This window comes from Tympanuchus pallidicinctus, unplaced genomic scaffold (assembly GCF_026119805.1).
Source record: "Tympanuchus pallidicinctus isolate F22 unplaced genomic scaffold, pur_lepc_1.0 scaffold35, whole genome shotgun sequence".
NCBI lineage: Eukaryota > Metazoa > Chordata > Aves > Galliformes > Phasianidae > Tympanuchus > Tympanuchus pallidicinctus.
The window spans coordinates 1,250,221-1,277,994 of record NW_026294753.1 but is presented as its reverse complement, the minus strand read 5'-3'; the positions used below and the strand labels follow the sequence as shown (position 1 = coordinate 1,277,994).

The window sequence follows — 27,774 nt, the reverse complement described above, 5'->3', positions numbered from 1 at the left end:
CAGAGAGCTCCGTCCTTAAGGTACAAGAGGGAGATTTGGGTACAGGGGGAATCTTGTCTTCTTTCTGGGGGGATGCTGTTAGCACAGAGCACACAGAGCACAGCTGCCAGGAGAGTGCACCATGACCAAAGGGTGCCCCCAGCTCTGCTCTGCACTCCTGGGGCAGCAGCTGTGCTCTCCTTTCTTTTCCTGCCTCTTGCTGCATGTGAGCACTGCACCCTCTGCTCTGTGGCCACGGAAGAGAAAGGAAGTTCCCGACAGCAGTGTCTCCTCTCCCCCTGCTCCCCTCCTGCCTGCACACACAGCAGCTCTGCGTTATTCTTTTATTTATAAACAAATTGACGTAAAATAAGTGCAGAGGAAAACACGGGCTGAGCCCATGTGGGGGCCTGGCTGCAGCGGGAGCGGCGCAGGTACGGGTGGGGGTGCAGGACCCCCATCTGTGGGACCCCCCGTGAGCAGGGAGCGCAGTGCTGGCAGTGCTGTATGACGAAAGCCTTTCTGTCACTTTGGGTTTGCAGGTTTTGCCTTTTGTTTTTTCTTTTCTTTTTGCAACTTTCCCCTTAGGGGTAAACCTGTCCCCTCCCCCCCCCAGCCCCTGGCGTCCCCCTGCTGCACTGGGGGGCAGCACTGGGGGTAACCCAGGGATGAAGCAGCTCAGGGGAGCTCCCTGGCTGCTCCCAGGGCAGCGCGGGGGCTCTGCTCGGTGGTCCTGCCTGCTGCTGCTCAGAGCCCAAGTGCCATCGCAAATAAATACATCAGACAGAGCCCCCTGCCCAGCTGGGAAGGAGCTGCAGGGAGCAGGACGGCTGTGGGGAGATGGGCTCTGCACCTCCAGCTGTAAATCCCCAGGAGCTGTGAGTTTCGACATCAGGTACAAAAAAAGTCAGTTTTCAACGGGCATCTCCTCATAAAAAATGCGAGGGGGAGAGAAGGGCTGATGAGTCCCACGGTGCACAGCTCTGCTCCTCCGCCCCCAAGCTCGCTCCATCTCCTGGGCCTCCCCAGTCCCAAATAAATATGGAAGACCCCCAGGGGGGGCCGGTGCTGAGCCGCTCGGTGCTGGCGTGGAAGACAGGCAGTGCTGGGGGCTGGGGACGGACACCCACCCTATTCCACGTGGCCGAGCATCCAGGGGGGCAGGAGGGGCTGAGGGCTCAGGGCTCTGCGTGCTGCGTCCCTGCAGCCGGGCGGTGGCGTGGATGGGTGCATGTGGACGGACTGCGGGTGAGCGCGGGGGCCGTCCTGCTGGGCGTCCTCAGAACTTGCCTTGCTTCAGCTTGTCGATGTGGTAAGTGAGCTTCAGCGCCGGGCCCAGCTTCAGCCCCATGTACTTCATCATCATGTCGCTGCGCAGCAGCAGCAGCGCCTTCCCGTCGATCTCCTGTAGGGATGAGGAAATGCAGAGCCATCAGAGCCGGGCAACCCAGCGCCGTCCCAGCCCTCACTGACAGTGGCACAAGGCCAGCCCTTCTACAGGAGCTTCAGAGCAGGGCACTCTGTAAGCTGTACTTGCAATGTGCTTCTTGCCGGAAGAAGTTTGTAGCAAAGTGAATTTTAGGATTCCAAGAGGAAGAGCTCTGTGGTTCAGTGCTGCCGTGAGCTGAGCTCTCCGCGAACACAAAGAGCACCGGAGCTCAGGCTGGGCTGTGCCCTACCCCGCCACCCCTGCTCTGCCCTTCCTGCCCTGCTACAGACAGACACACTCACGTGCTTCCGGAAGAGATCAGCGTGGGGTCCCAGCTGCGGGTCCGCCTCCCGGATGAACTGCATCACCTCCTCCACCGTCCAGCACGAGGGGTCGCGGCTGCTGAGCCGTGTGCCTTCGCGGTACCGCTCGGCGCCTGGGGCACAGCACAGCACGGGGCGGAGTTATGCACGCCCATGCAGCACCACTCCCCCCCCAGCACAGAGCGCTGTTGCCCACATGCATGCAGCAGCACCTGCAGTCGTGCATTCCCGTTCCCCACCTGCCTGAAGTGAGGGTCCGGATGGACAAAGCACACACTGCAGCCCCCCGACGGATCCCAGCTCTGGCACTGCCTAGCGCTCCCTCCCCCGGCCTGTGCCCATCAGTGCCCCCTTGTGCTCCTACCCGTGGAGCCGAGCCTGCCTAGCGTGGAGGTGCTGCCCTGGCTGAGGCTGCAGGGCTGGTGCAGGTGCCGGTATCCCTGCAGGCGGAACTCCCTGGAGCTTCGGCTGTGACCGGAGGCATTGACGGCGTTCAGGGCCGAGTCCATGGGGTCCATGCGAGGCTCCAGGGGCCCAGGAGGGCCGTCTCCCAGCACGAAGGTTTCACCTGGAATGCAACAGGCTGCAGTCAGTGCACGTGGCCATCCTGTCCCTCCTTGAGGGCAGTGAGCAGCACGGCCAGCTCTGGGCCCAGTGCCCCACAGCCAGAGCTGCCCCACAGCTGGACTCAAGCAGCGGCCACTCTGCTGTCCTGCCTGCAGCGCAGCGCTCTGCCTCTGCTCCCAGAGAGGAACCTGAGCACTGCAGCCCTGCACTGAGGGCAGCAATGCAGGCTGTGGGACTGCAGGGCAGCACGGACCTGCAGGGTACCGGGCAGTGCTGCTCAGCTCTGTGCACAAAGGAGGAGCGCAGTTGTGCATTTACACATGACCCAACACCCAGGCAGACCCAGTGCTGCATGAGCTGCCCTCTGAGATACAATTTCTGTGTCAAAGAATCCCTGGCAAGTCCCGGCAGCGCATGGTGCCCCGTGTCACAGTGAGCAGTGTCCATAAGCCAACCACACGGGGCATTCTGTGCACCAGGAGCCCCTCTGCCTGCCCTGCTGCTGCTCGTGGATGCACCCCATCAGCTGCACAGCGCTGTGCCACGCCACAAACATTGCCATGAGCAGAGGTGAAGTCGTCCCTGTCACCCAAGCATCCATCTGGGCTCTGTGAGGCTGCCACACTGCAGCCAGGCCCTGCACCCCCATGCAGGGACAATGGCCACGCAGGGCTGCAGTGGTGCAGCACAAAGGGTGCAAAGCTCACCCTCAGAACGCCTCCAGTCCAACAATGAACACAGAGTCACTGTGTTGATGTGGCCACGCTCCCACACATTGCAATGGTGTGCTCAAGAAGCAGTGTGAGGCTGTAGGGATCCCCAGCACGAGACAAACTCCCACTTCTCCCAAAACCAACAACTGCGGCTGCTTTGGGAGGTGCAACAAGGAGGGACAGCACACAGCTCAGCGTGGCTGCGAGGAACATGAGGCAAAGGGCAGCTCCCAGCCACGAGGCTGCACTGCACAACCAACCTGTGCACAACCAGCCCCGTGCACAACACTGCATTAAACCTCAGAGGCAGACAGACTGAAGCAATGGGGCTGCATTAGGAGCAGTGACACAGCAACGGCACCCAGATGTGGGTTAACTGCCCCGCTGTAGTGCTCCTGGCTGCCAGCTCTCAAGCTGGGAAGGACCCCCACTATGTTCCATTTACCCTGCTGTGGGGGTTCCGTGCTCTGAGCACCGCTCTGTCCCTCTCCATGCAGCTCCCATGCCAGCAGCACCCCTCCTGCACCCCTCGGGTTCCCAGCTCTGTGCCTGCAGCGCTGGGAAGAGATGCTGTGCTCACCTTCCAGTGGGTGACGGTCATTCTTTGGTAACTTGGGGGAGAGAGGAGCACTGTACGGAGGGGAATCTTGGCAATAGCGCTTTGTGCCCCGGCCTGGTCCCTGCAGAGTGCCGTCTAACGAACTGCTTCTGTCTAGGGAAAGAGAACAAGCTCTGTTCAGAGCTGCTGGGAAGCAAGGCGGGCCGTGCCACAGGCACCCATGTGCCCCACCACCCCCCAGGTTGCAGCCAGCCCACACAGCACTCTGCATTTCGCTCCGTGAGTTCTAGGGACGGAAAGCGCAGGGCCAAAGCTCACCAGGGGCCGCAGTGCTTTTTGCCATCTTCACCCCAAGTGCCACCTTTGCTCAGCTCAGCCCCGTCCCATCTCTCCCTCTCACAGCCCCAGGCCATCCAGCAGTGCTCTGCAGGTTCCAGTCACCCCGTGGTGGCCAGCTGCACGGGGCTGGCACCACACAGCGGCATAAAGGACGGTGGCAGAGAGGACGGGCGCTCGCCCAGCAGGAGACGTGTTACAGTCAACAAAGGAAGGATGGGGGTGATGAGGGGATGGGCAGAGCAGGACACAACAGAAGGAAAACACCCTCAGTGCAACGGACGCCTTAACGCTACGAAGACCCTCCAGCAGCAGGGGAGATCAGGCAGGAGGACCCAGGGAACGATGGACACAGACGCTCGCTGGGCAGGCACGGAGCAGCAGGCGGCTCTGAGGGGGCTCAGCCCAGCCCCCAGCCCACAGGATGCTGCAGTGTGGGCTGCAGGGTGCAGTGCCGTGTGCTGTGAGCTGTGCCCCAACAGCTGTGCAGGCAGCGGGCACACATGGGGCAGAGTGGGAGCACTGTGCTGCTCCACTGACCGAGCAGAGCCGAGCAGCACCCACCAACAAACCTGCACACCACTGCAGAGCAGCACCGCTCGGTGTCTTGCTGATTAAGTGTGGCACACACTTGCAGAGACCTGCTGCTGCCTTCCCAGGCTGGGCCAGGCAAGACAGTGCCTGCTCAGAGAGAAATCAGGAGCTGAGCACCACAGCCAATGCAGACACTGCAGGCGCAGGGCACACTGCTGGGGCTGCAGACACAGCAATGGCAGTGGCTGTGCAGGAACACAGTGGCCCTGAGCATTGCTTGAGACGAGAAGATGTGGTTACCAAGCTGCCAAGAGCAGACGCAGGCTAGGAACCAGCCCTGGCTGCTGTGCAGCAGAGCTTCCACGTAACAGTGGTGCCCACTCACAGTGGTCCTGGCATTCCTCCTGCCCTTGCTTTCACACTGACCCATGCATAGCTCTGCACACCAGCCCTGCTCCTACCAGCAGCCATCAGCTCTGTTTGCTGGCAGCTCCCCTGCTCCCTGACCCACAGACACGCTCCTGCTCGGCCCCACGGCGGCACACAGGGTGGGAGGTGACACAGCAGCAGCCCTCGCGTTCAGCACGTCCTCATCTTCACACAACCATTACAAACGACGGAACGACCCTCGCCCTCACCAGAAACCACTGCATTTGGGCGCCTCGGAGGATATCGGAGCACCTGCTCCCTGCAGAGCTCAGTGCTGAGCTGTGCTTGCTGCTCACCCACGTACCCCCAGTCCGGCACGGCACCCTGAGCTGCAGGCAGCAGCACGGCGTCGCTGCAGAACGCACTGCCGCCTCCCGAGCGATGGGGAAAGCTGGGTACGGGACCTGGGGTCCCCCCGGTGCCACCCCCGCCCCAGCTCCTACCTGGTAGATACCTGTCGTGGTCGTACTCGTGTGAGCGCGGCGCGTGGCTGTGCTGGGAGAAAGGCTGGTTCCCAAAGAGGTTGTCACTGCGGAGGTTGTGGCACAGCTTCTCCAGGAAGCGGAGGACGTAGGTGATACTGTTTACTGCGGGCAGGTTCAGAGTGTGCTGTTCCCGATCAAACACAGCTGGAGACAGAAACAAACAGAGCCCAACACGTAAGGCCCTGGCAAGGGCAGGTGGACGCACCACCAGCTGCTGCATCTCCGCATCGCCGCTCTGCACCAGAGCCACCAGCACGGCCCAGACGGGCTGTGGGAGTGGGGCTGTGGGATGGGGGGAGGAATGGCTGCGCTCCCATGGCCAGCTCAGCAGGGGCTTGGGGGCATTAAAAACTGGGGCTTGGGGAATAGAGACTTCGTGGCACGGCTCTTCCTTCCACCGGGAGCTGCGGAGCGCCCACCCATGCTGTGCCATCCTCTCCTGGGGCCCAGCAGTGCTGGGATGGAGGTGATGCCTGCTCCCCAAGGACATGCCCCTGCCCTGCACCAGCTGCTCAGCAAGGAAGAGAAGACAGAATTCTTCTGTCTGCTCCTGGCCCGGGACAGTGCCAAGCTTCGTCTTCCAGTGAGCAGATTCTTGCCACAACATCTCCGAAGGCAAAGTGCTGCAGGCCAGTTCTCACCTGAGATGACCTCTCCCCCGTGGCCTTGTTTTAAGAAAGAGAAGACTGTTTTCTGATGGTAAGCGCAATCGATGCAGGCCTGCACTGCTTGCTGCAGGACAACAGAGGCTCGAGCTGGTCCAAAGTGGTCCGGCAGCCGCTGAATTTTCTTCTTGTCTAAGTGGGGCCCAGCACTGCCATTCTTGTTCAAGTAAATGCAAACTGCCAAGATGAGAAACGTGTTTGCCATTAACCCACTCAAGAACGCACAGGAAAGATGCCTAACGTCCAACCCGAGGGATGCCTGGGTTTCAAAGACTGTCAAAGTGCTCCCAAAACGTGAGTGAATCCAGCACAGCCACTGCCCATGAGCTGGCAGCAGTCTCGCTTTGGGGAACCACTCTGGAGTGTTCCTGCAGGTGTTTCTGCTGCTGCTGCCACTTCTCCTGGGGCTGCTCCCCAGCTTTCAGCCCCCAGAGGCCTGCTTCAGCCAGGCAGCACAGCTGCACTACGCACAGCAAGCAAAGGGATGCAGCCCGAGCTCCAGGGGAGCGGGATGCTTCAGGTGCCTGAGAATGAGCTGCTCTGGGGAAACAAAGGGCCCTGCTCACATCCACTGCTCAAACACACGAGGACCGGCGCTGCGTTCCTACCCAGCTTTACCACCCAGCAACACAGAGCTCCCACTGCTCCGCTCCCTCCTGTCCCTGTGTGCCCCAACTCCCTGCCCCGAGCACAGCCTCGCTCTCGGCAGGTCCGGTTCTGCAGCCCGCTGCCCTGAGGCTGTGCAGGCCCTGCAGGGCTCTGTGTCACTGCCAAGCAGGGGGCAGCTCAGGGACTGGGAGCCCCGTGCCCATCGGACGGACCCACAGCCACCGACATCTCCGATACGGGCAGAGGAAAGGCTGAGCTGAGCTCACGTCTCTCTCCCGTCCTCCCTACGCAGAGCTGGGCCTCCTCTGCTCCTGCTGCCGGCGCACGCGCTCACCAAGAAGTAGCAGTGCCCTGCGGCGTCCTGATGGCTGCAGTCCCATGTGTGCAAACTTTCCAGGGATGCGGCCCGAGAGCCTTACCTGTGGGAGCCTGCATGGCAGAGCTGGGGACTGTAGCAGCGTCCTGGGGCACAGTGCTTGTGTCGGGTTCAGGGGTACTGGTGGTTGGAGAGGTGGGTGCTGGGCTCAGCAATGTCCTAGGTTTCCTCTGCAGAAAAAGAGGAGGATAGTTCTCCTTTTACCCCCGCTCTCCTCCACCACCCACGATCGCTACACGCTGCAGTGCATCCAACAAGGCACCACAGGACACGGCGCGGCGACGACGGGGAGCCTCGAGAATCTACGCGCTCAACACCTGTGTGCCCCACGCACGGGACACGAGCCCCAGACCTGCCAGCCCTGCACCACGGGCACAGAGCCGCCCTGCCAACACTGCAGCCCGAGCCGTGCTACCCCACGGCCAACAGGGCTCAGGAGCCACGGCTTCTCCATGGGGAGGCCCCAGAGGGCACGGCAGCTCCCAGCCCCGCGCTCCCCTCTGCTCTCCTACCACTGCCGACAGACGTGCACAGACACACGCATGCAGCACTGCCTTGCACCCGCCTGCGTCAGCACCAGCTTTTACCTTACTGCCAGGCTTGGGGCCTCTCTTTCTGGGGAATTTCAAAGGCTCCACTGATTTGGAGGGCGCAGGCATGGGCTGGTGGATGAGCGCTTTGGTCGTTCGACCACGCTTCTTCCCTGCTTTGCGACGCCCTTGCCCTTGTTGATGCCCCAAAACAGTCTTTGTGCTACTGTGCATGCTAGGCTTCTCCGAGTTTACTTCGGAGGCAGGTAAAGGGCTCTTTGGAATCACAACTGAAATAAAAAGAGAGAAAGCAAATGTAATTAAATCAGGCGAGGATGAAAACAAGAGCAGCCTCCATCTTCCAACAGCGTCATTTGGGAAAATCCTGGAGCGGCCGCAGCTCCCAGCACTGCTCAGTCCTTCCCTCAGTCCCTCTGCGGCTGGGGGTGCAGGACAGCCCTTCTGCTCCGACTGCTGCTGCAAGGGGACAGCAGCAACCCCTGCTGCACTGCAAGACACACATGGACACCTCTGGCACCACACAGAGCTTGGAGCCTGGCTGTGTGCTCAACACGACTGTGCACAGGAGGAGGTGACGGGCTGCTGCCAGAGTGAGGGGAACCCTGACACAGACTTTAAACACCAAAGGGATGAGTAAAAGAAGCAGGACAGCGTGAGCTGGCTCCAGTGTGCCTGACAGAGCCACTCTTCAATTCAGGGCTCTGCAGAGCAGCTGCAAAGCTTTCGCACAGGTTGAGAGCCACGGGACGAGGAGAGGGCTGCCAGGTGGTGAGCACAGCGTCAGAGATGGGGACAAACAACCCTGCTCACAGAATGAGGGATGGAAGGAGTGACTGTAGCCCCGGGCAGCTCCAGGGGTAGCAGGGCACCACGAGGCCCCGCTGCTGCCAGGCAAAGCAGTGAGTGGAGCAAAGCGCTCCTCCCCACTGACACACAGCAGGGTCCTGCAGTGCTACACAGCAGGAGGAGCTCAGAGGGCATCAGTGCAGCCCGCAGGAGATGGGGAGAGACACAGCTGTGGAGAACAGCGAGGTGAGCACGCTGGATGTCACAGCAGAAGCATCCACACAACGCTCCTGTTAGCAGGCTGCAAAGCCCGGCAGAGCAGAGCTCTGTGGCTGCTCCTTTGGGCACAGCACAGGTAGAAGCCCTTTGCTCAGAGCTGATGTTTGAGGGGTCCCACTGCACCGCTCAGGCTGAGCACACAGCTGAAGGGACTTCTCACGTGTCACTGAACGGCAGAGCCAACGGCACAGGGTGAAGTGCCACGAGTGGCTCAACACACGGGATGGCCGCACAGCACAACAGCAGGATTCCCCCCAGCACCCTGGGGTGCACAGCAACAAGGCAGGTGAGATGAGAGACCAGCTGGGCACCAGGCACGGAGCACTGTGCCGAGTGGGGACGTCCAAACGCTTGTCACCAGTGCGGGCATTCTGCTGAGCACGCAGATCTGCCTAACTCCAAAACCCGGCTCTCCATTTCTTCCGGGTACAGGAGAGAAATTAAGTGCTCTGCACCCACCAGGCAGCACCGTGACATCACTGAATCACAGCTCGGTTAGGGTGGAAGGGCTGAGAGAGCACTGCTCCCAGACAGAGCCCTGGGGACAGCACTCAGCACCACCTCCACGCGCACACGTGGTGAGCAAGGTGTCAAAGAGATGGGGACAAACAGCCCTGCTCACAGAATGAGGGATGAAAGGAATGACTGCAGCCCTGGGCAGCTCCAGGGGTAGCAGGGCACCAGGAGGTCGACCGCCCGCCCAACTCTGCCCGCCAAGCCAACCACCTTCCATGGGAAATCAAGGGTGAGCTGAGCCACGTGTCCTTTTTGTCACAACACAAAGGCGAAGTGTTTGGGTGCGGGACAAGGCAGTGCCAAGTGGGCGTCCCCCACAGCTGCCCGTCAGCCTCCCCCTCCCCAAAAACTCCTGCAGCCCACTTGAACACCTCCTGCTGCCAGCAGCACCCATCTCTGCATCCCCTTCCCCTGCCAGCTCCCCTCCTGCTCCCAGCAAACTCGACGTGTGTTTTGCTGTTATTTGCTCTGCAGAGTGCATCCTTCTCAGGGTGGGAGCAGCACTGGTTTGCAGCAGCCTGCAGCTGGCTGTGCTTGCAGCCCTGCAAGGAGCTCTCAGTGCTGGCAGCCCCAGCTTGCGCTGCTCAGGAGCCCACAGCACCTGGGCCCGGCCCTGCAGCTGCCAGCAGCAGCCAGCAGCCCAGCTCCAACCCAACCCACGAGCACTGAGCCCAGCGGGGCACACGGTTCCAATGCAAGGGATAAGAAAACACTGCGCCTGCCTGCAGTCACCTTCACAGCAGGTCTCCCCCACACTGCACCCCATGGCCCCCCACCCCAAGCACACTGCAGTGTGATCCCCACTCACTCTGACCCCCCAGGTCAAACCAAAACACTCCCGTGGTGCTCAGGCCACTCTGGGGCATTCCTGCAGTTTCTGCTCATTCTGCTCTTGTCTGAAGTGCATTTTGAGCCTTGGCTTCCTGGTTAAACATTAGCCGGGCATCTCTGATATCTCAGAGCACAAGAAGCCAGCAGAGCGGTGGGTGGGTGTGCTTTGTTCCATCTTTTGTTCTTTTTAAAGCCATTCAGAAGTTATAAAAATACCAGCATCAGGAGGAGAACTGTGACACGCTGCTCTGTGCAGTGAGCAGGGCTGGATGCTCAGCACCAAGCACCAAGGGGGACACGTGCTGCAACAGCACTTCCCTGAGTGCCACAGCTGGGCTCAGGAGGCTGCCTGGGCTCCAGAGCACTTTTCTCCCCCTTCCAAGACACGGGGTGCAAACAGAACACAGCTTTGGATGCTCTGCAGATGGAGCAAAAGCAGGGCAACCTCCAAAGCACCTGGAAGCACTGCAGCCAGCACTGCACACCTGGGCTGCATGACTTGCTTCTTCAGCAGCATCAGTCTGAACTGCAGGAGAGAATCGAGCAGCCAGGACTCTGTCTTCTACACCATGGTGTTAGGGAGGGAGCAGCACTCCCAGCCCAGTCAGCACTGCAACTCTGCAGGTTAGGAGAAAACTTCAAGGTAGACCACAGAAGAAAAGTGCAGCTATGATGCTGACGTGACACCAGCTCCCAAACGGGTTCTGCTGCACACACTGAGCCATGGACCTGCAGCTCTGTGGGGCCACTGCTCCCAGCACTGAGAGCAGCGCTCGCCTGCGTTCCCAGCGAGCATCTCTGCAGGAGGGAGAGAAACCAAGCAGCAGCAATCAGAAGTGCTGCATCACGTTAAGTGGAAAGCCTGGTGCCTGAGCATCAGCTCCACCTGCAGACACCGAGCACTTAACAAACACATCCCAGGGCAGCGACGGTGCTGAGAGATGGAGGCTGCCCTGAGCGCTGTGCCCAGGCCAGCATGCTGTGCTACACCACTGCCCACCATCCGAGTGCTGCAGCAGGGGGGGCACACTGCAGGGAAGGCTGCAGCACCTCCCTGCCCCTCAGCAGCAACGTGCTCCGTGTGCACAAGCAGAGCTAGGGATGCCATTCCAGCAGCAGATATTTCTTCTCTGCCAGGCTGAGCTCTGGTAAAGGGAGGTTTCCTCCACACACACCCCTGCCAGGACGCTGCCCAGAACTGACAGCCGTTAACCCACCCTCATCTCTTCCTTCTTATCACAGCCACTGTTTCCCTCTCCATTCTGCTGTGCCCTGAGCCACACATCTCACTCATTGCCGCCCTCTCCAGATGTGACTTTTAAGGAGGTGAGCCACGACCCTCCTTCTTTAGGTTGACCCTCAGAATCAACTTTCTGCTCTGTTCATAATAGAGAGGGGCTCTCTGGATTCTCGCTCCACTGCTGCCCATGACCCCGGAGCAGCTTGCTTCTCCACCCCAGTTAAGAGCAATGAAAGCTGGAGCTGCTCAGCCTCCCTGAGGAAAGGCGAGTTCAGCAACAGCAGAGCACACACGAAGGCCTTTTCAGGAGCATCACACAGCTTTCACGCTTCGCTCCTGCTCATGCCTGTGCTTTTTCATGTTCACAGAGGAGACCACGGCACGAAGCACGCCAGGAAACTACCAGGAGTGCAAACAGGAGCAGCCCCACGGCATAAAATCAGTCATGCTCACGGTTCCCTTATCGTATCCTCAAGTGCAAGAGTGCTGGGCTGTGAGGGGGCCTTACCTTTTGTTCCAGGGGGCTGCAGATTATCTCCAGTCAGCGAGCACCAGCCTACGGGAAAGATGTCCCGGGAATCATATCGGCACCAGTAATCGAAGGCACCTCTCCAGCCATCAAATGTTATGAGGACCTCAGAACCTCTCACCTCCCCAATGGTGGCCGGGCAGATGAAGTGAGGGTTCTTCCTGTCCACCGCCTCCAGCTTCATACCTGTCTTGAAGAAGTTTTGGGATGGAGATGGTGGTTCCTATGAGAAAAGGAAAATGAGCTCAGAGAGCGGCGGTGCCCAGCTGGAGCAGGGCTGCCCCTCCATCACCACTCACCTCCACGAGCAGATGGAGCAGATGGGGTGGCTGTGAGCCCTGTGAGCTGCCCAGCTCGCATCCCCAGGCTGCTGGGCACAGCCCACACAGTGCTGTGTCAGCACTGAGCCCTACCCTGAGCCAGCAGCAGCAGCACGGAGCTGCCAGGGGGAGCAGCACGTGGCAATGCTGGTAGTGCGCTTGTCCCCCATGCAGGAGGGGGATGTGCTCCCAAACAGCCAAGTACCTTGTGAAAAATCCGGATGGGAGCCATCTCTGCTCCATTCAGAGTCTTCAGGAGGAACATGGGCCAGGAGGAGGCGTTCAGCCGGAAGCCTGTGGGCAGAGAGCAGAGATGGGCACTGAGACTGAGCCCCCAGACTGCAGTCACAAACAGCTGCTCTGACAGAGAGGGGAGAAATCAGTGAGAAGGAAACTGCAAATCCCTGAGTGTGTGAGTGAGTGCACAACGGCTGTGCCTGCTGCTCAGCACTGCTCCTCCTGCACCCCTCACTGCTGGAGCACCCAAGGAAGGCTGAGGGCACCCAGTCCAGAGCTGCCAGAGCCCAAAGTGCTCTGTTGTTTGAAAGGCACATACACACACACAAAGAAATAATTAAAAGAAAAGGAAATTCAGATCAAAGAGGAAGCAGAAACGGATCATGAGAAGCGCAGCAGGATCTGGCACAAAGGAGCCCCTGCACACAGCGTCCCCCTGAAGTCAACACAGATCTGCAGTGTGTGCAACAGCCTTCTGATGCCATGCAGCCCATTGCTGCTTAGCACACACCTCCTGGCACACCCCACAGACCCTCTGCCACCCCCGTGGGACCCACAGCAGCTGCCACAAACCTCAGGGACAAACCCATGGGACCTCTTACACCAAGTGTGCAGGGAAAGGGAGCAGCAGTGTGTGCACGCAGTGCTACACAGAGTGCAGGAATGCCATGGCATGAGCTGCAGGCTCACACACCCTGCAGACAGGTAGCACAGTGCTCTGCTGAGTGCTTTCACCAGGCACAAGAGCATCACTCCTGTTGGGACCAGCGGGGGGCACAGCACAGAGCTGGACACAGCACTGACCTCCTTTGGCACAGTCAGAAATGACTTTTGCTCTGCAGCTCAATTACTTCTTTTGCCATCTGCTGGCAAAACTCCAAGCAGGCAGAGCAGGAACTGAGCAGGAGCAGGGCTGGCTGTGCTGGAGCTCTGAGCTCCACCTGGGCCAGGGCTGCAAGCACACAACAGCACATGAGGAGGCAACACAGAGCACGGCAGCTGTAAGGCTCACAGCAGGCTCCACCCAGAGCAAACACGAAGAGGAAGGTGTGATGTGAGCATCCTGCATCCCACATTGCATGGCAGGTGGGCCAGATGTGCATCTGGGGCCACTGTGCTTCCAGCACAGCTCACAAACGATGCTCCAGGGAAAGCAGAAACCCAAACCCCTCTAACTCAAGGTTTTCCACTGAAGGTTTCTTCCATCGCTATAGATGGGCTTGATTTTATCTGGGGGCCCTGAGAGGGTTTTAAGGAGACACTGCAACAGCGACCGGCAGCAGAATGCAAAAGAATCACAGAATGGCCTGGGTTGAAAGGACCTCAGAGATCATCTAGTTTCAACCCCCCTGCTGTGTGCAGGCTCGCCAACCTCCAGACCAGACTAGACCACGGTTAAAAGCATGTTAATCTTTGTGCTTCGTTAGAAAAATGGGAAATCAGCCCGTTGTTGGGCCAGCATCAGAAAATGCGTGTAAGCGGAGATGGGGCTGGAAGCAGAGAGCGGCTACCCTGGTTGTTCATCAAGCTGCAGATGACTACAATGAGTACCAAGAGATGGAATATTGCAAGCATCCCTTCATTCTATGCAGCACTTAAATCACTGGAAGGACTTCCAGCCATCGTTCCCCCATCAGACAGAACCCAGCCAACCTTCTATAGCTGCTGAACCCCCTGGGCACAAAATGAAAGTGGAAATGCTCTTGCAGTGAGTGGCAGAGCCAGCAGTGATGGCGTGGGTGCCTGAGCCCTAACAGCTCTCCTGGCTGTGCTGTGCACGAGGATTTCAAGCTCCCTGGCACAGCATCTCTATGGACGCCGGCGCAGAGCTCTGCTTGGAGGGGGAGCACAGGGGATGTGCAGTGGGCACAGCAAGGCTCTGCAGCCAGGCTGTGGCACTGCCACCAACACAGCCCAAGGAGGGAGAAGCTGGACTTGTCTTGGTTGTGTACAGGCAACGCCCAGGCAAGGCCATCAAAGCTGCTCTACCTCCAGCACTGCCAGGCTCTGCAGTTCCTTTGCTTCTGTGCCTTCCAGGAGATGTAAGCGGCCCTGGGACCTTTCCAAACAAACAGCTGAGAACACAATTCTCCTCTGAGGCACAGAGGGAGAGCTTCAGGAGTGCAGCCTGCACGTGCTGAGCCTGAGCTTGAGCTGCAAGAGGGCAGGCTGCTCATCTGTGCACCAACAGCTCCTGCATCTCCAACCCAAAGCACCTCCACAGTGTTGCAGGACTCAGAGCTGTGGCACCCCTGGCCAACAGCTCAGCGAGCTGCAGGGGAGGGCACTGCTGTGACAGTGCTGGGCTCCATCCCAGGGACAGAAACGTGAGAAAACTGATCCTGCTTCTCCCCAGGGACGACGCGGGCGCTCACTGAAGCTCAGCTCACCCAGAGGAGGCTGCAGCATCCCTCCGTTCTTCTCACAGTTCCCGATGGGTTGGATCTCAGCAGAGTCCACCAGCCGCCAGAAGTCGTTCTTGTTGTCGCTGCCGTCGAGGCGCAGGCGGAGGCGGGCGCCCGTCAGCCCCACCACGGTGGCAATGCACGTGGACGTGGTGTTCCGTGGGTCCTGGGCTTCCAGTTTCATGTTGATCTTGAACTCGTTGGCAGGAGGAGTGTAGGACTGCCGAGGGAAAGAGGGGACCGTTGGAGCCAGCACATCCAGCCCTGCGAGCACAGCACAGCTCCCCGCCATCCGGCCCTTTGGTGCTGTGCTAGCATTTGCAGCATCTAACCCTGAATGTTCGACTCTGCTTCAGCACATGCTGATTTCTGTTAAGCCTCTGAGACCCTGAAGCAACCCCCCCCCATGCCAAAAGGGTGACCACCCCCAGCACAGCACTCCTGGGCTGCAGACCACCTCCCTCAGGTTTCCTGTTCTCACTCAGCCCCTCACCTGCTTGAAGCAATGGGCGGGCGCTGGGACAGCACATGTTTCCTTCAGGTATTTCTCCCAGGTAAAGTGACCTGAGGGGAGAAAACAGAGTTCAAACAGGAGCCAACAAGAGGGAAGGCAGTGCGGGCGGTTCTGTGCTCTTGGCACAGGAGCTGCTCGCAGGCAGTGCCCTCTCACTGTGGCCCTCTGGCATTTATGGCCACACAAAACTAACTGCTGCAGCGATGGGGAGAACAGAGCCCAACAATGCCCAGTGGCCTTTGAAACAGCTGCCCTGGCCCAGCACGGGGGATGGGATTGTTTGTCAGGCACTGCTCAGCGCGATCCGGCACGGTGCAGTGTCAGTTTCAGAGGCAGCCACGTGCCTCCACGAATGGCATTTGACACTCAGTAGAGCAGGGATTGATCCTGGAGCACTTCTAAGCAGAGCAAGTACGATATGGATGGGCAGTGCTCACAGGCAGAGCGTCAGCTTTGTGCTCTGACGTCTTCACCTTCACAACTATTTCCCACAAGCAAAGCACTCTGGGCACCCAAAGGTCAAACTGCAGCAGCTGTGAGCAGTGCAGCTCTGCACCTCATGCCCATGTTCTCGTCCTGCTGCATTTAAAGTCAACCTGAAGCTCAGAAGGAGAAGCTCAGAGCTTCTCCTGCTTTGGGCTCCACTGATACATTTCAGCCCCCGAAGGGGCATCAATGTCCTGAAATGATGCTCTAAGGAATAAAAGAAAGGGAAAGGATGTGAGCTCTTACCTTGGTACTGGGAGGGGGATTCTGGTGGGCGGCCGTACTTGTGCTTCTTACCATCCTTCCAGTCTATGGCTATGACAAGAAACAAAGCACTTGTGTCAGTGAGGGTCACAGCTATCCCTGCCTCCCACATGCAGTGACAACCCTGGTAAGAGCAGCACTGCACTACAGCTCACTACAGAATAAGCACTGTTGCTGTTGGCAAATCCGTCTTCACGTGTCCAAAAGATGACTGTTTTTAAAAGGAAAAGGAGAACCTACTCCTGCTGCCCTCACACTGCAGCCAGCCTTGCAGCCAGCCCCATCCTGCTCTCCTGCAGCTCATACTTCATTAAAGGACAAGCAGCTGGGAAGGGGATAACACCACTGTAAGAGAAGCCAAGGAGATGCTAGAGAAAAATAAAGGAAGGAGATAAACTGAGAGTAGCAATCTCCTGCCACGAGCCCCATATGCGTGCACAGCTGTGAACAAAGGGCTGTGGAGGATGCGCCCTGCTCTGCTGCTCCCTTCCCCCATGCTCCAAGAGCTGAGATGAGCTCCCTGCCGGCCACACACACTGTGGTCTGCAGGAGGGGTTGTGCACCATCCTGTGACCCAGCACCAGCCAGGGCACCTTGGCAGTGGCCACGTCCATGCACACTCCTGCCCCGCTCTGCTCTGCTCCCAGTGGGGCACTGCCAACACGTCCCCTGTGCCCCCCCAGCCGTGGCTCTGCTCAGCCCTGTGCAGCACTGCTCACCTTTCTGAGGCCCTGGTTTCCGCATTCTATCACCGCTGCCGTCTTTATCGAGGGAGCGACTCGCCTTTACGTAACTGAAGACGCCTAGGACAAAAGAAAGAGCCATGAGAAAACCCCCCAGCTGCAGAGCATGTGAACATCTGCAATGCTGACTGATGGCACCACTGGGAGAACAGCGATGTTTTCACCCCACGTTGCACAAACGCCTCCTGATGAACACAGATCCATCGCCTTGGCCCCAGAACCAGCAGCCCTTCTCCCCACGGGGACAGCAGGCACAAGAGGAGCAGCTCAGTGCTCTGCTCCATAGGGTACAGCTTTAGTGTGGCCCTGATGCAGCTGGAGAGGAGGGCAGAGCCCCACTTCCCACAGCAGTGCAGCCAAAGGGCCCCCAGTGAGCAATGCCTGTGTGCTTTGTGACTGGAATAAGATCACAGGGAAAAGGCAACAACAGCTGTCTGTAGCTCTGAATCAGAAGGTATGTGGCAGTCCTTCACTGCTCATCTCCTAAGCGGAGTGGCTGCATGTGCTTAAGAGAAGGGCAAAGCTTCTCTTCCTTTCCATTCCCAAAAGCCATCCACAGTGTAGGTGTGTACATGTACAATGCTTTTTTTCCTGACTTTCCCCATCTGCTTCCCCCTGAAAGCAGTGATCACGGCACGGCAGGGCACTCCCCAGCCCCAGTGTCACCCAGCAGCAAGGACAGACCAAGGACAGACCAAGGACAGACCCACTGCGACGGGATCTGCCCTAAAAACTCCAAAGGCCCCAACCTGCTGCAATGGGATGCTGCTCCATCCAACCACTGCTGTTGTGGCACATTGAGTGCCCCATCCACAGCTCCAAAAAACCCCTCCTGCTGAGACCCCTGTGCTGTCAGCAGCTCTCCACCCCCAGCCTCTACCAGAAGCAAAGTCGGGATGGATGCCGCAGCGCATCTAAACCTGGAAGCACAGAGACAAAATGAGAGCGTCTGCATTTAATTGCAGAGAAGCTACGTTACCAGCTGCATTATTTATGTTCATATTTAATTCATTGGAAACACCCCAAGTTTAAATTTAAAGCCTGCTGCAACAAATGTTCCCCCTGGCACAGCAGCGCAGAGCGCGGCGCGCTGTAAGCCCAGCTCAGAGCACACAGGGCCAAGCTTGGCACACAGCTGAGATGGGCACAACCACATCAACGGAGCTGAAACAGACGAGGTCAGCTTTCATACAGTGAAACTATCACACAAAGAAGGATTTAAAAGATGAGTCTGATTAGAAGTAAAAAGGAGAGAGCTCAGGAGAAACATAAAAATAAGGGACAGCACGAAGGGAGCGCAGCCCAGCCCAGTGCAGCCCCTCTCCTCGCTGCCCCTCCGGAGCCCACATGGATCACACCAGGAGCTGCCAAGCAAGTGCTGTCACAGCCAAAGGCAGCTCTCCATCTGGGGCAAAGATCCCTGGGGGGGTGGGATGGCTGCAAACCACGACTTCTCTTCTACCAGAAGGATTCTGTGCCGTTCCCAACTCCTCTTCTGTCTCTCTAGGATGAATTTTCATCTTTCTGCCACGTGAGAGGCAGGCTGATAAACGCCAGAACGTTCAGGAATGCACTCCTGGGAAAGACGTTACGAGTCAGAGGTGTGCTGATGATGTGACCGTGAGCAGTGAGCTTCCCAGCCCTGAGACACAGCCTGGGCAGAGCTCAGCTTCAGGGAGAAAAGAACACAGCCTGGCAGGATCCCACAGCGCTTTGTTTCTCTCTCCAAAAAACAAGTGAGAGATGCAGGCGGGCCACAGCTCCGGCCAGGAGCAGCCCTTGCTCCACCGAGCTTCAATAAAACCAACACACACGGTGCATTCCAGGAACAGGCTGAGAAATGGGAGGGAAGAGCTTCAAGGAGTAACAACAGAAAGCAGAAAGACAGCAAAGCAAGCAGCAAAGAGCAGCTCTGACCGATGGGCAGCCGGGGGTGGCTGGGAGAAGCACCCTGCTCACAGTGCCACGTCCCAAACACATCCCTGGGTGCTCCAGGAGAGCAGGAGCCCTGTGCTGAGGGATGCTGACATCGCTGGAGTGCAGCCTGCAGCACAGCCCTCACTGCTCTGTGTGACAGAACCTGCTTCATCAGCCTCGCTCTCTGCTGGGGCATCTCCTGGTTAAAAACAAAGCTCCTCACGGGATGGGAGATACGGGAAAAAAAAGTATCAGGTGGTGGGTAAGTGCACGAGAGCTTGGCAGCAGTAATTAATGAAATGAATGTACCTGAACTGCAGGGAGAGCCTGCTCCGTCCCGCTGCACAGCCCTGCTCCCGTCCCGCTCCTGACCTCCTCGTTTTCCTTCCTACCCGTGCAGAGATTAATTCATCTCTTCCCTCGGAGGAGGAGAGGAAATTGCAGCAGTGCAACATGTCAGGAGAGAGCAGCAGAGCTGGGCTCGCCGAGGACGTGCATTAATTACCGCCTGCTATTTTTATCCTGTGCAGAACTCCAGGCTCAGCTGCGACTGAAGGAACTCAAATCTCTCGAGAGGCGACGCACCCTGCGCTGCAAACAGAGCAATCCAGCAAGTGCTCAGCAGAACTTCTGTGCACTCCTAACCAGAGGAGAAGGAGTGATATGGCAGACCACAGCAATGGAACTCCTACAGGACGAGCAGGCAGCTTGGCACCCAGCATCCTGCTCACATAACCAACAGAGTAGAGCACGCAGCGCACCACGAGGCCTTCCACCATCCTGTGCGCAGCGCTGTGAGACTGCAGACACCAACACAAACAGAATTTGTGGCCACAAGCAACCAGCAGGCCGTCCTGCAGCGATGGAGGCGTGCTCAGAGCCTGCCAAGCAGCTCACTGAGACATGGTGCTCTCACTCAGCCTGGCTGCCAGCCATTAAACTCCGTGCTGGGCACTCGCATTGTTGCTAATGCCAGCAGAGCTCAGCAGCACTCGCAGACTCCCAGCTGACAGCAGTGTGAAATGACAGAGCGGCTGCAGGGCGGTGAGGCACACGGCTGCACTGAACACACGTGGCCAGCAGTGTTGCCAAAGCTGTGCCAGCAGCACAGCGGGCAGAGAGAACCCAGAGTGCAGGAACACAAGCCAAACCGCAAAGCCATCACCGTAACCCCCGGCAATGGGGCAGGGCTGGAGCACAGCAGCAACTGCAGCCCCTCCCTGAAGGCACAGGATCACAGGATCACCAAGGCTGGAAAAGTCCTCCAAGGTCATCCAGTCTGAACGTCCCCTGTCACCAGTGCTGCATCCCTCGAACTCTCCTTCAGCTCAGTGGCATTTCAATGCTGAGAGCCCCAGCTCGGGACTGAGGACAGAAGAACCGACAGCCCTGCTGCCTGCTGCTGGGGATGGTTTTCCTTTTGGATATTTCTGCCAAACAGAGGAGGCCACCAACCCTGCAAGAGGAGCTGGAGCTGCTGCTCCACCCAGCACACCTTGCTCCATTTCTCACGGCCATCGGATCAGGGAAGTTTTTAAACACAGATGTGCAACTTGCGCCTCCAAACCTGCTTGTCTCATCACAAGCTCAACTTCTGCAGCAAGCAAAAGGCAGGAAAGTGATCAGAGCCCCAGTGCAAACAGAATGCTGTTGGGAACCCTGCACTGAGTGCTGCCAGCAGCTCCTCCAGATGGAGCACGCTGGGGCTCACAGTGCTGCCAGCTCCCTCGCCACAAACCCACTGCTCAGTATGCACACAAACACCAGAGCTGCACTCCTTTGTCCCAGAGCAGCACTCAGACCTACTGAGAACGGGGTCACTGAGCCCCATGCAGTGCCGTGCTGCTGTGCCCAGCCTGACCACAGCAAGGGTCAGCAGCAGCATGCAGAGAAGGGCAGAGATATTGCAGAATATAAAAAAGGCCTGTACAAAATGAGGACAGCAACAGAGCTTGGGGTATGAGAAAAAAGCCTTTGAAGAGGTTAAATTCAGCCGTGGAGATGGAAAGAGCAAAACGTGCCCTGGAATGCGTGACAGAAAGGAACAGGCTCAAAGCATGAGCAGGGCAAGGTGCAGCCCCGAGGAACGCAGCAGCAGGGATGGCTGAGTGCTGCACCTGGACAGCAGGAGGATGTGTGCAAGAAGAAACGTGAAGCAGAAGGGCTGCTGCTCACCCAGGAGCCGAGCGGCCGCTCCAGCTGCTCTCCAGGCACGCCGTGCCCCAGCACTGACATCAGCTTTTATAGATCCTTGTAAACTAAACGTAAGGCAAGGACACGAGCCCAGGCTGCTGACAGCAGCCAGCTGACGGATAGCATCGGCGCTTTGCACCCCAGCAGCATCTCCCAGTGACACACCAACCACGCTGCAGAACTCGTCGAGTTCCTGGGCCGGTGACTCAGAGGTCAACGCTACCCAACAGTACCGCAGGAAGGCAGCACAGAGGGGCTGGCTGGGCTCCAGCACGGCTCTACGGCTTGCAGCGGGTGCCACTCGTGCTCATTTGCTCTCCTTTAATTATCCCATCACACGGTTTAGCCAACAGCACGAAGGTCTGCGTGCAGCATCTGACACAGGAGAGGCTGCGGCCGTGCCAGCAGTGCAGCCATGGAGCGGTGGGGGAGCGGCTTCCCGCTGCTGCTGAGGAGGAGCTGCCACATGGCTGCTCGCAGCCACTCAGCGCCCGCTGCTCGCTATAAACAACAACAGTCAACAGAAAAGGAGGCAAAAATCAAAGCCGGGGCCTGCGCTGGGTGCCTGCGTTTGCCGCCGGGAGCCGGGCTGGCAGCCGACTGCAGGCCCTGCGATGGCTGCTGCCCTGCAGCACATCTGAGCACGGCCATCCCAGCACTTGCAGGAGGCCGCAGTTCCACGCAGCGGCTTTGAAGAACGCAGGGATCAAACCTGAGTGCAGCGCGGCAGCAGCCCGCCTGCCAGGGCGGTTATTGTTTTTTTTTTAACACCGTGCTGTGCGTGAAAAGTCCCAACCCTGCCCCGAATCCCAACCCCGACCTGCCTGACCCTCAGCACAAACGCAGCCCGGCCCTCGACCCGAACTCTGCCTGACCCCCAACCCAACTCTCCCCTCCAGCAGCGGATCCCGAGGGGCTGTGGAGGAGGACCGTCGCTCCCCGGTGCAGCAGTGCGGGCTGCTCCCCGCGGGGTCACGGCACAGAGCCGCGTCGGAGCGGCGCCGCTCCCCGCTCCGTCCCTCGCCGTCACCTCTCGGGGCCGGGCACCGAGCGCTGCGGGGCCTCAGGGAGCGGCACGAAGCTCCGCAGCACGGCGGGCCGAGCGACGGAGGGAGGGCCGCGGGCGGGCAGGACGTGCAGAGCGGGCCGCCGTGACAGCCGCGCTCCGGGCCCGCCCCGCCCCGCGGAACGGCCGCGCTGCCCCCGCCCCGCCCGGCCCGCCGCCCCGCCGCCCCTCACCTGCGCGGCCCCGAGCGCTGCGGGCTCCGTCTCAGCGCCGCGCCGCCTCCGCCGCCGCCGCCATGTTTGCGCTGCGCAGTGAGGCGGGGGGCGGCGCGGGGGGAGCGCGGCGGCCGCCGGGACAGCGCGGCGCTCAGCCGCCCCCTGCCGGGCCGCGCCGGGTTATGGCGCCCCCCGCCGCTCCGCGCCCGGCGCTGCGCTGAGGCCGATGGGATGAGCGGCGGCTGCGGGACGCGGCCTCGGCAGCGCGGGCGCTGCGGTTGGGCTCGGTGCTCTGGTTGAGGTTTCCGGCTTTACTGACGCTCTGTGATCCTGGCATGGGATCATGGAATCGGGAAACGACCTGCGGGATCATCGAGTCCAGCCGCCCTCCCATCGCCGCTGCCACAGGCGCTGCACCAGATCTCACAGCTCCCATCCAGACGCCTCTTGAGCGCCGCCAGGGACGGCGACTCCACCACCTCCCTGTGCAGCCACTGCAGTGCCTGACCAGGAGAGAAAAAGTTCTCCTCATGTCCAACCTAAACCTCCTCTGCTGCAAACTGCGGCCATTGCATCGAGTCCTGCTTGTTGCCTGGGAGAAGAGGCCAAACCCCTCCTCATCACCACCCCCCTTCACAGAATCACAGAAAGGCCCGGGTTGGAAGGGACCTCAAGGATCACGAAGCTCCAACCCCCTGCCACACGCAGGGCCACCAACCTCCACATTTCACAGCAGCCCAGGCTGCCCAGGGCCCCATCCAACCCGGCCTTGAACACCTCCAGGGATGGACGGGGCATCACAGCCTCTCTGGGCAGCTGTTCCAGCACCTCACCGCTCTCATAGCACAGAACTTCCCTCTGACATCCAACCTCAATCTTCCCTCCCTCAACTTCAAACCATTTCCCCTTGTCCTGCTGTTATCTCCCCTCTCAAAGAATTGATTCCCCTCCTGTTTGTAGGCTCCCTTTAGGAGCAGGCTGCACTGAGGTCACATCGCAGCCTTCTTTTCTCCAGGCTGAACAAGCCCAGCTTCCTCAGCCTCTCTTATAGGGGAAGTTGTACAGTGCAATGATGTCTCCTCTGAGCCTCCTCTTCTCCCACCCACCCGCACACAGAGCACCAGCTCTCCCTGGGTTTCCCCTGCCCTGCAGCACACACAGCCACGCACTCCAAAGGCATCCCCTGCCATCCTGCACCTCTGTCTGTGTGAGTTCCCTGCAGCCATCCAGCCCCTACACCTCAGAATCACAGAATCACAGAATGGCCAGGGTTGGAAGGGACCTCGAGGATCACGATTCTCCAACCCCCCACCACACGCAGGGCCACCAACCTCCACATTTCATAGCAGCCCAGGCTGCCCAGAGCCCCATCCAACCTGGCCTTGAACACCTCCAGGATGGGGCAGGCACACACACACACACAGCACCAGGTTCTGCCCACTCTCTGCTTGCTGGCTCCCCTGCGGGTCCCGCTGTCACCTTCAGAGCTGCTCGTGTCAGCAGTGAATGTAAAAGATGGCTGAGGGGGAATGAACACAGCAGAGAGATTTCAGCAGGGATATGGAAACAGGGGTGGGATAGGATGGAATAAGATGGGATGAGGTGGCATGGAACGGGATGGGATGAGGAGGGATGGAGATGGGATGAGTATGGGGTAGGATGGCATTAGATGGTTTGGGATAGGATGAATTGAGGTGGGGTGGGATGAGATGGGGTGGCATGGGGTGGAAATGGAGATGGATGGGGATGGAATGGGGGTGGGATGGGATGGGGATGGGGATGGGATGAGATTGGATGAGATGGGATGGCATGGAATGGAAATGGAGATGGAGATGGATGGGGATGGGATGGGAGTGGGATGAGATGGGATGGAATGGGGATGGGGATGGAGATGGGGACGGGATAAGATTGAATGTGATAGGATGGGAATGGAGATGGAATGGGAATGGGGATGGGATAAAATGGGGATGGGATAGGATGAGATTGGATGTAATGTGATGAGATAGGATGAGATGGGATGGGACCCTTGCAGGAAGGTCTGAGACATCTCAGCTCATTTGTGATGCTTCTCTCTTTTCCTTTGGGGAAGTTAATGTCCACTTCTGCATGGCAGGAACGGGTGGCTGACCTCCATCTGCTGGTGGCAGGATGCAGCACAGCAGCATTGCTAGTGCTGTCCTGGCTGCAGTGTGCACTTGGTGCAGCCTCTGCAATATTCAGGGTCCTGCCCAGGGCCAAGCAGCTTCTGGCTGATCTGCAGCCGACCTGTGGGACCACAGTGCACGGAATGCCCTTAGGAAAAACCAACAGGATCAGTCCTCAGAGCAAAGCACAACCCACATTGCCTCTCCCCCCACAGCAGTCTGTAAATAAAGGCAGTGATCAGACAGGGCAGGACTCTGGGGGGCTGGGACATCCCCTTGTCCTGTCCGCACAGACCACCGAGAAGAGGTTGGCCATGTGCCTTTGTCTCCCACACTGAATATATTCATGAGCACTAATCAGATTCTTTCTCAGTCTTCCCCAGGCTGAGCAGCTCCAGGTCACACAGCCCTCCCTGGGGATGCTCCAGGCCTTCTCAGCTCCGTTACCAGGATGCCATGGGGGACGACACCAAAAGCCTTGCTGACATTGAGGCAGATGACATCCACTGCTCTCCCTGCACCTACCCAGCTGGTGATGCCATCATAGAAGGCTGCCAGGTTGGACAAGCACGATTTCCCCTTGGTGAACCCATGCTGACTACTCTTGACGATCTTCTCTTCCAGTCGCCTGGAGATGGCACCCAGAGGCACAGAGGTGAGGCTGACAGCCTGTGGTTTCCTGGATCCCCCCTTCCTGCCCCTTTTGCAGACCTGCACACTGCTTCCACCCGTCTGCTCCAGGACCATCCCCCCTCACCCAGAGGGAAGCTCTCCATTCCCTGACTCTCTCTGTTCCCCCTGGAGTCCAGGGGTCCCAGAGGGGTGATCTTGGAAGTGAAGACCAAATCACTCAGCATCTCCACCTCCTCAGCATCCCCACTACCAGCACGCCTTTCTTGTTCCTCAGGGTACCTTCTTACTTCCTCTTCAGTACAGCAGTCAGGGTTTTGCGAGTGGAACAAATGTGCAACGGTCCTGAGCTGTAAAGTGCAGTCAGGAGAGAGATTGCATGCAGTGCTGCAGCATGGTGCATCTGCAGGGCACTGCCTGCAGCACCGTGCACTGCCTGCAGCACCGTGCACTGCCTGCAGCACCATGCACTGCCCACAGCACCATGCATTCCCTGCTGCACCACTCTCTGCCTGCAGCACTGTGCTTTGCCCCGCAGTGCCCGCAGTGACACCAACTGTGTCCTGCTTTTTGTGCACTCTGTACCACCGACACCGAGCACCGTCTGCAGTGCCATGCCTGGCCTGCACGCCGTGCTGCCTGCAGCTTCTTGCACCGCCCAGGGGACGTTGCAGGGGGCAGAGCACAGAGCGCTGCTGGTTGTGTTCCCGTCCCAGCTGTCGGCACGCAGCCGCGCTGGAGCGGAGTCGCTCTGGAAGAACCAAAGGACAATTCCCCCAGCCCCCTTCCCTGTGCTCGGAGCTCATCTCCCCGCTGCTGATCCGCACATTCAGTGCTTAAAAAGGAAACGAGCCCTCTGTGCCGAGGGGAGAGCAAGGGGGGGAGGGGGGCGTGCGGCCGTGCGCGGCAGCGCCGGGGAGAGCGGGGAGAGCGCGGTGTCAGCGCTCCTCGTGTCCCCAGGGGAGCGGCGTGCAGCACGCAGCGTGCACAATGCAGGATGCACAATGCACAGTGCAGCATGCACAATGCACAGTGCAGCATGCACAATGCACAGTGCAGCATGCACAATGTCCAGTGCAGCATGCATAATGGACAATGCACAGTGCAGCATGCACAATGCACAGTGCAGCATGCACAATGGACAATGCACAGTGCAGCATGCACAATGCACAGTGCAGCGTGCACAATGCACAGTGCAGCATGCACAATGGACAGTGCAGCATGCACAATGCACAGTGCAGCATGCACAATGGACAGTGCAGCACGCACAATGCACAGTTCAGCATGCACAATGCACAATGCAGCACGCACAATGCACAGTGCAGCATGCATAATGCACAATGCAGCGTGCACAATGCACAATGCACAGTGCAGCATGCACAATGCAGCGTGCACAATGCACAGTGCAGCATGCACAATACAGCATGCACAATGCACAGTGCAGCATGCACAATGCAGCGTGCACAATGCACAGTGCAGCATGCACAATGCAGCGTGCACAATGCACAGTGCACAATGCAGGATGCAGGATGCAGGGGGGAGCGCAGCCATCTCTGTTGGATCCGGCCCCGTTTCCGTGGCAACCGAGCGGCTCCGGCGGCGGCCCCGTGGCCCCAGCAGAGGGCGCTGCGCGTCCATGGATGCGGCGCGTCCGTGCTGGGAGGAGCGGGGAGGGGGCAGCGGGGCTGAGGGCACTGGGAGCATTGGGGGCAGCGGGAGAAGTGAGGGCAGCAGAGACACTGGGAGCAATGGGGGCAACTGGGACACTGGGAGCACTGGGGGGGAGGGGGCAGTGGGGACACTGGGAACAATGGGGCTCTGGGATCAGTGGGGGCACTGAGAGCATTGGGAGCAGTGGGAGCAATGGGGCACTGGGAGCAAAGAGGGCACTGGGAATACTGGGAGCAATGGGGCTCTGGGAGCAGTGGGGCCAATGGGAGAAGTGGGGACACTGGGGGCGTGGGTCTGTGGGACTGTGGGGCTGTCAGTGCAACACAACACAACACATTAGAACATAACAGAATGCAACACACCTCAGCAGAGCACAACACATAGAACACAATGCAACGCAGAGCAATGCAGCTCAATGGAACACAACTCAGTGCAGCACAACTGAGTGCAACACAACAGCGCAACACAACTCAGTGCAACAGAACTCAATGCAACACAGTGCAACAGAATGCAATGCACACAGCACAGCAGGACTCTGCAGCACAACACAACAGTAGAACACAACGCAGTGTGCAGTGCAACACAACACAAGACAACATGTAGAACACAACATGAGATGATGCAAAGCAACACAACTTGACACAACGCAATGGAACGCGATGCAGTGGGATGCAACACAGTGTGACACAACGCAACGCAATGCCACACAACGAGGCAATGTGACACAACCAGGATGTGCTCAGCGTGGTCTGGGAGGTGCCCCCAGCTGTGCCCTTGCCCCACATTGGGCAGCGCTGCATTGGGGCCAGGGATGTGCAGCAGCTCCCGCCCCACAGCGCTGGGTGTGCGGGCAATTAACCGGCCCCACCTGCCATAATTAGCAGGGCAAAGCGGACCACGCTCACTGCTGACCCATCTGCTGTGGGGCAGCAGTTCCATGGCCATAGGGTGTCAGTGCAGCCCAGCACAGAGCAGGCAGAATGTGTCCCACTGTCCCACTGTCCCACACACAGTGGTGCCTCTCCCCCCGGCTCCTGCATGACCCGCATCCACTCCACTGGTTCTCATTTCCCACTGCACACCTGGGGTCCCTGACCCTCCTCCCATCCCCCCCAACCTCCCCTGTCAGCTTTTTGTTTCACAGCACGGTGACAAATGCTGCTCCTGCTCAGGGCGCATTGCTGTGCCCTGGGTGCAGGCGTGGGGACCTGGCAGCTGGGGATGTGGAGGGCTGGGGGGGGGAGGGAGTTGGGGCTGGGGGTGGGGATGGGGTTGGAGGTAGGGAAGGTGTTG

The 27,774-nt window shown here is 59.0% G+C and overlaps 1 protein-coding gene across 3 annotated transcripts; it reads right to left on the bottom strand.

Moving 5' to 3' along the window:
- Window positions 1-309: 309 nt before the first annotated feature.
- SCMH1 (Scm polycomb group protein homolog 1) lies at window positions 310-22,168 on the bottom strand. 3 transcript variants are annotated; one of them, XM_052699187.1, is made up of 15 exons: window positions 22,055-22,168; window positions 16,682-16,765; window positions 15,945-16,013; window positions 15,192-15,262; window positions 14,684-14,918; window positions 12,262-12,350; window positions 11,716-11,959; window positions 7,592-7,824; window positions 7,048-7,174; window positions 5,996-6,196; window positions 5,313-5,498; window positions 3,592-3,723; window positions 2,096-2,299; window positions 1,711-1,844; window positions 310-1,384 (listed from the first exon to the last, which is right to left on the bottom strand). In XM_052699187.1, exons 2-15 carry the CDS (start codon window positions 16,704-16,706, stop codon window positions 1,259-1,261), a joined length of 2,076 nt encoding a protein of 691 aa, XP_052555147.1. In that variant the 5' UTR covers window positions 16,707-16,765; window positions 22,055-22,168; the 3' UTR covers window positions 310-1,258. The 3 variants fall into 3 exon arrangements, with proteins under 3 accessions (XP_052555147.1, XP_052555148.1, XP_052555146.1); XM_052699188.1 differs by lacking the exon at window positions 3,592-3,723; XM_052699186.1 differs by lacking the exon at window positions 22,055-22,168 and having other exon boundaries at window positions 16,682-16,784.
- Window positions 22,169-27,774: the final 5,606 nt, after the last annotated feature.

Coding starts and splice junctions, on each gene's coding strand:
- SCMH1 (XM_052699187.1), bottom strand. CDS start 16,706: ATGCGGAAACCAGGGCCTCAGAAAG. Junction 7,175..7,591: donor GCCCCAAGCCTGGCAGTAAG/GTAAAAGCTGGT, acceptor CTTTTTCTGCAG/AGGAAACCTAGGACATTGCT. Junction 3,724..5,312: donor CCACGACAGGTATCTACCAG/GTAGGAGCTGGG, acceptor CTCTTTCCCTAG/ACAGAAGCAGTTCGTTAGAC.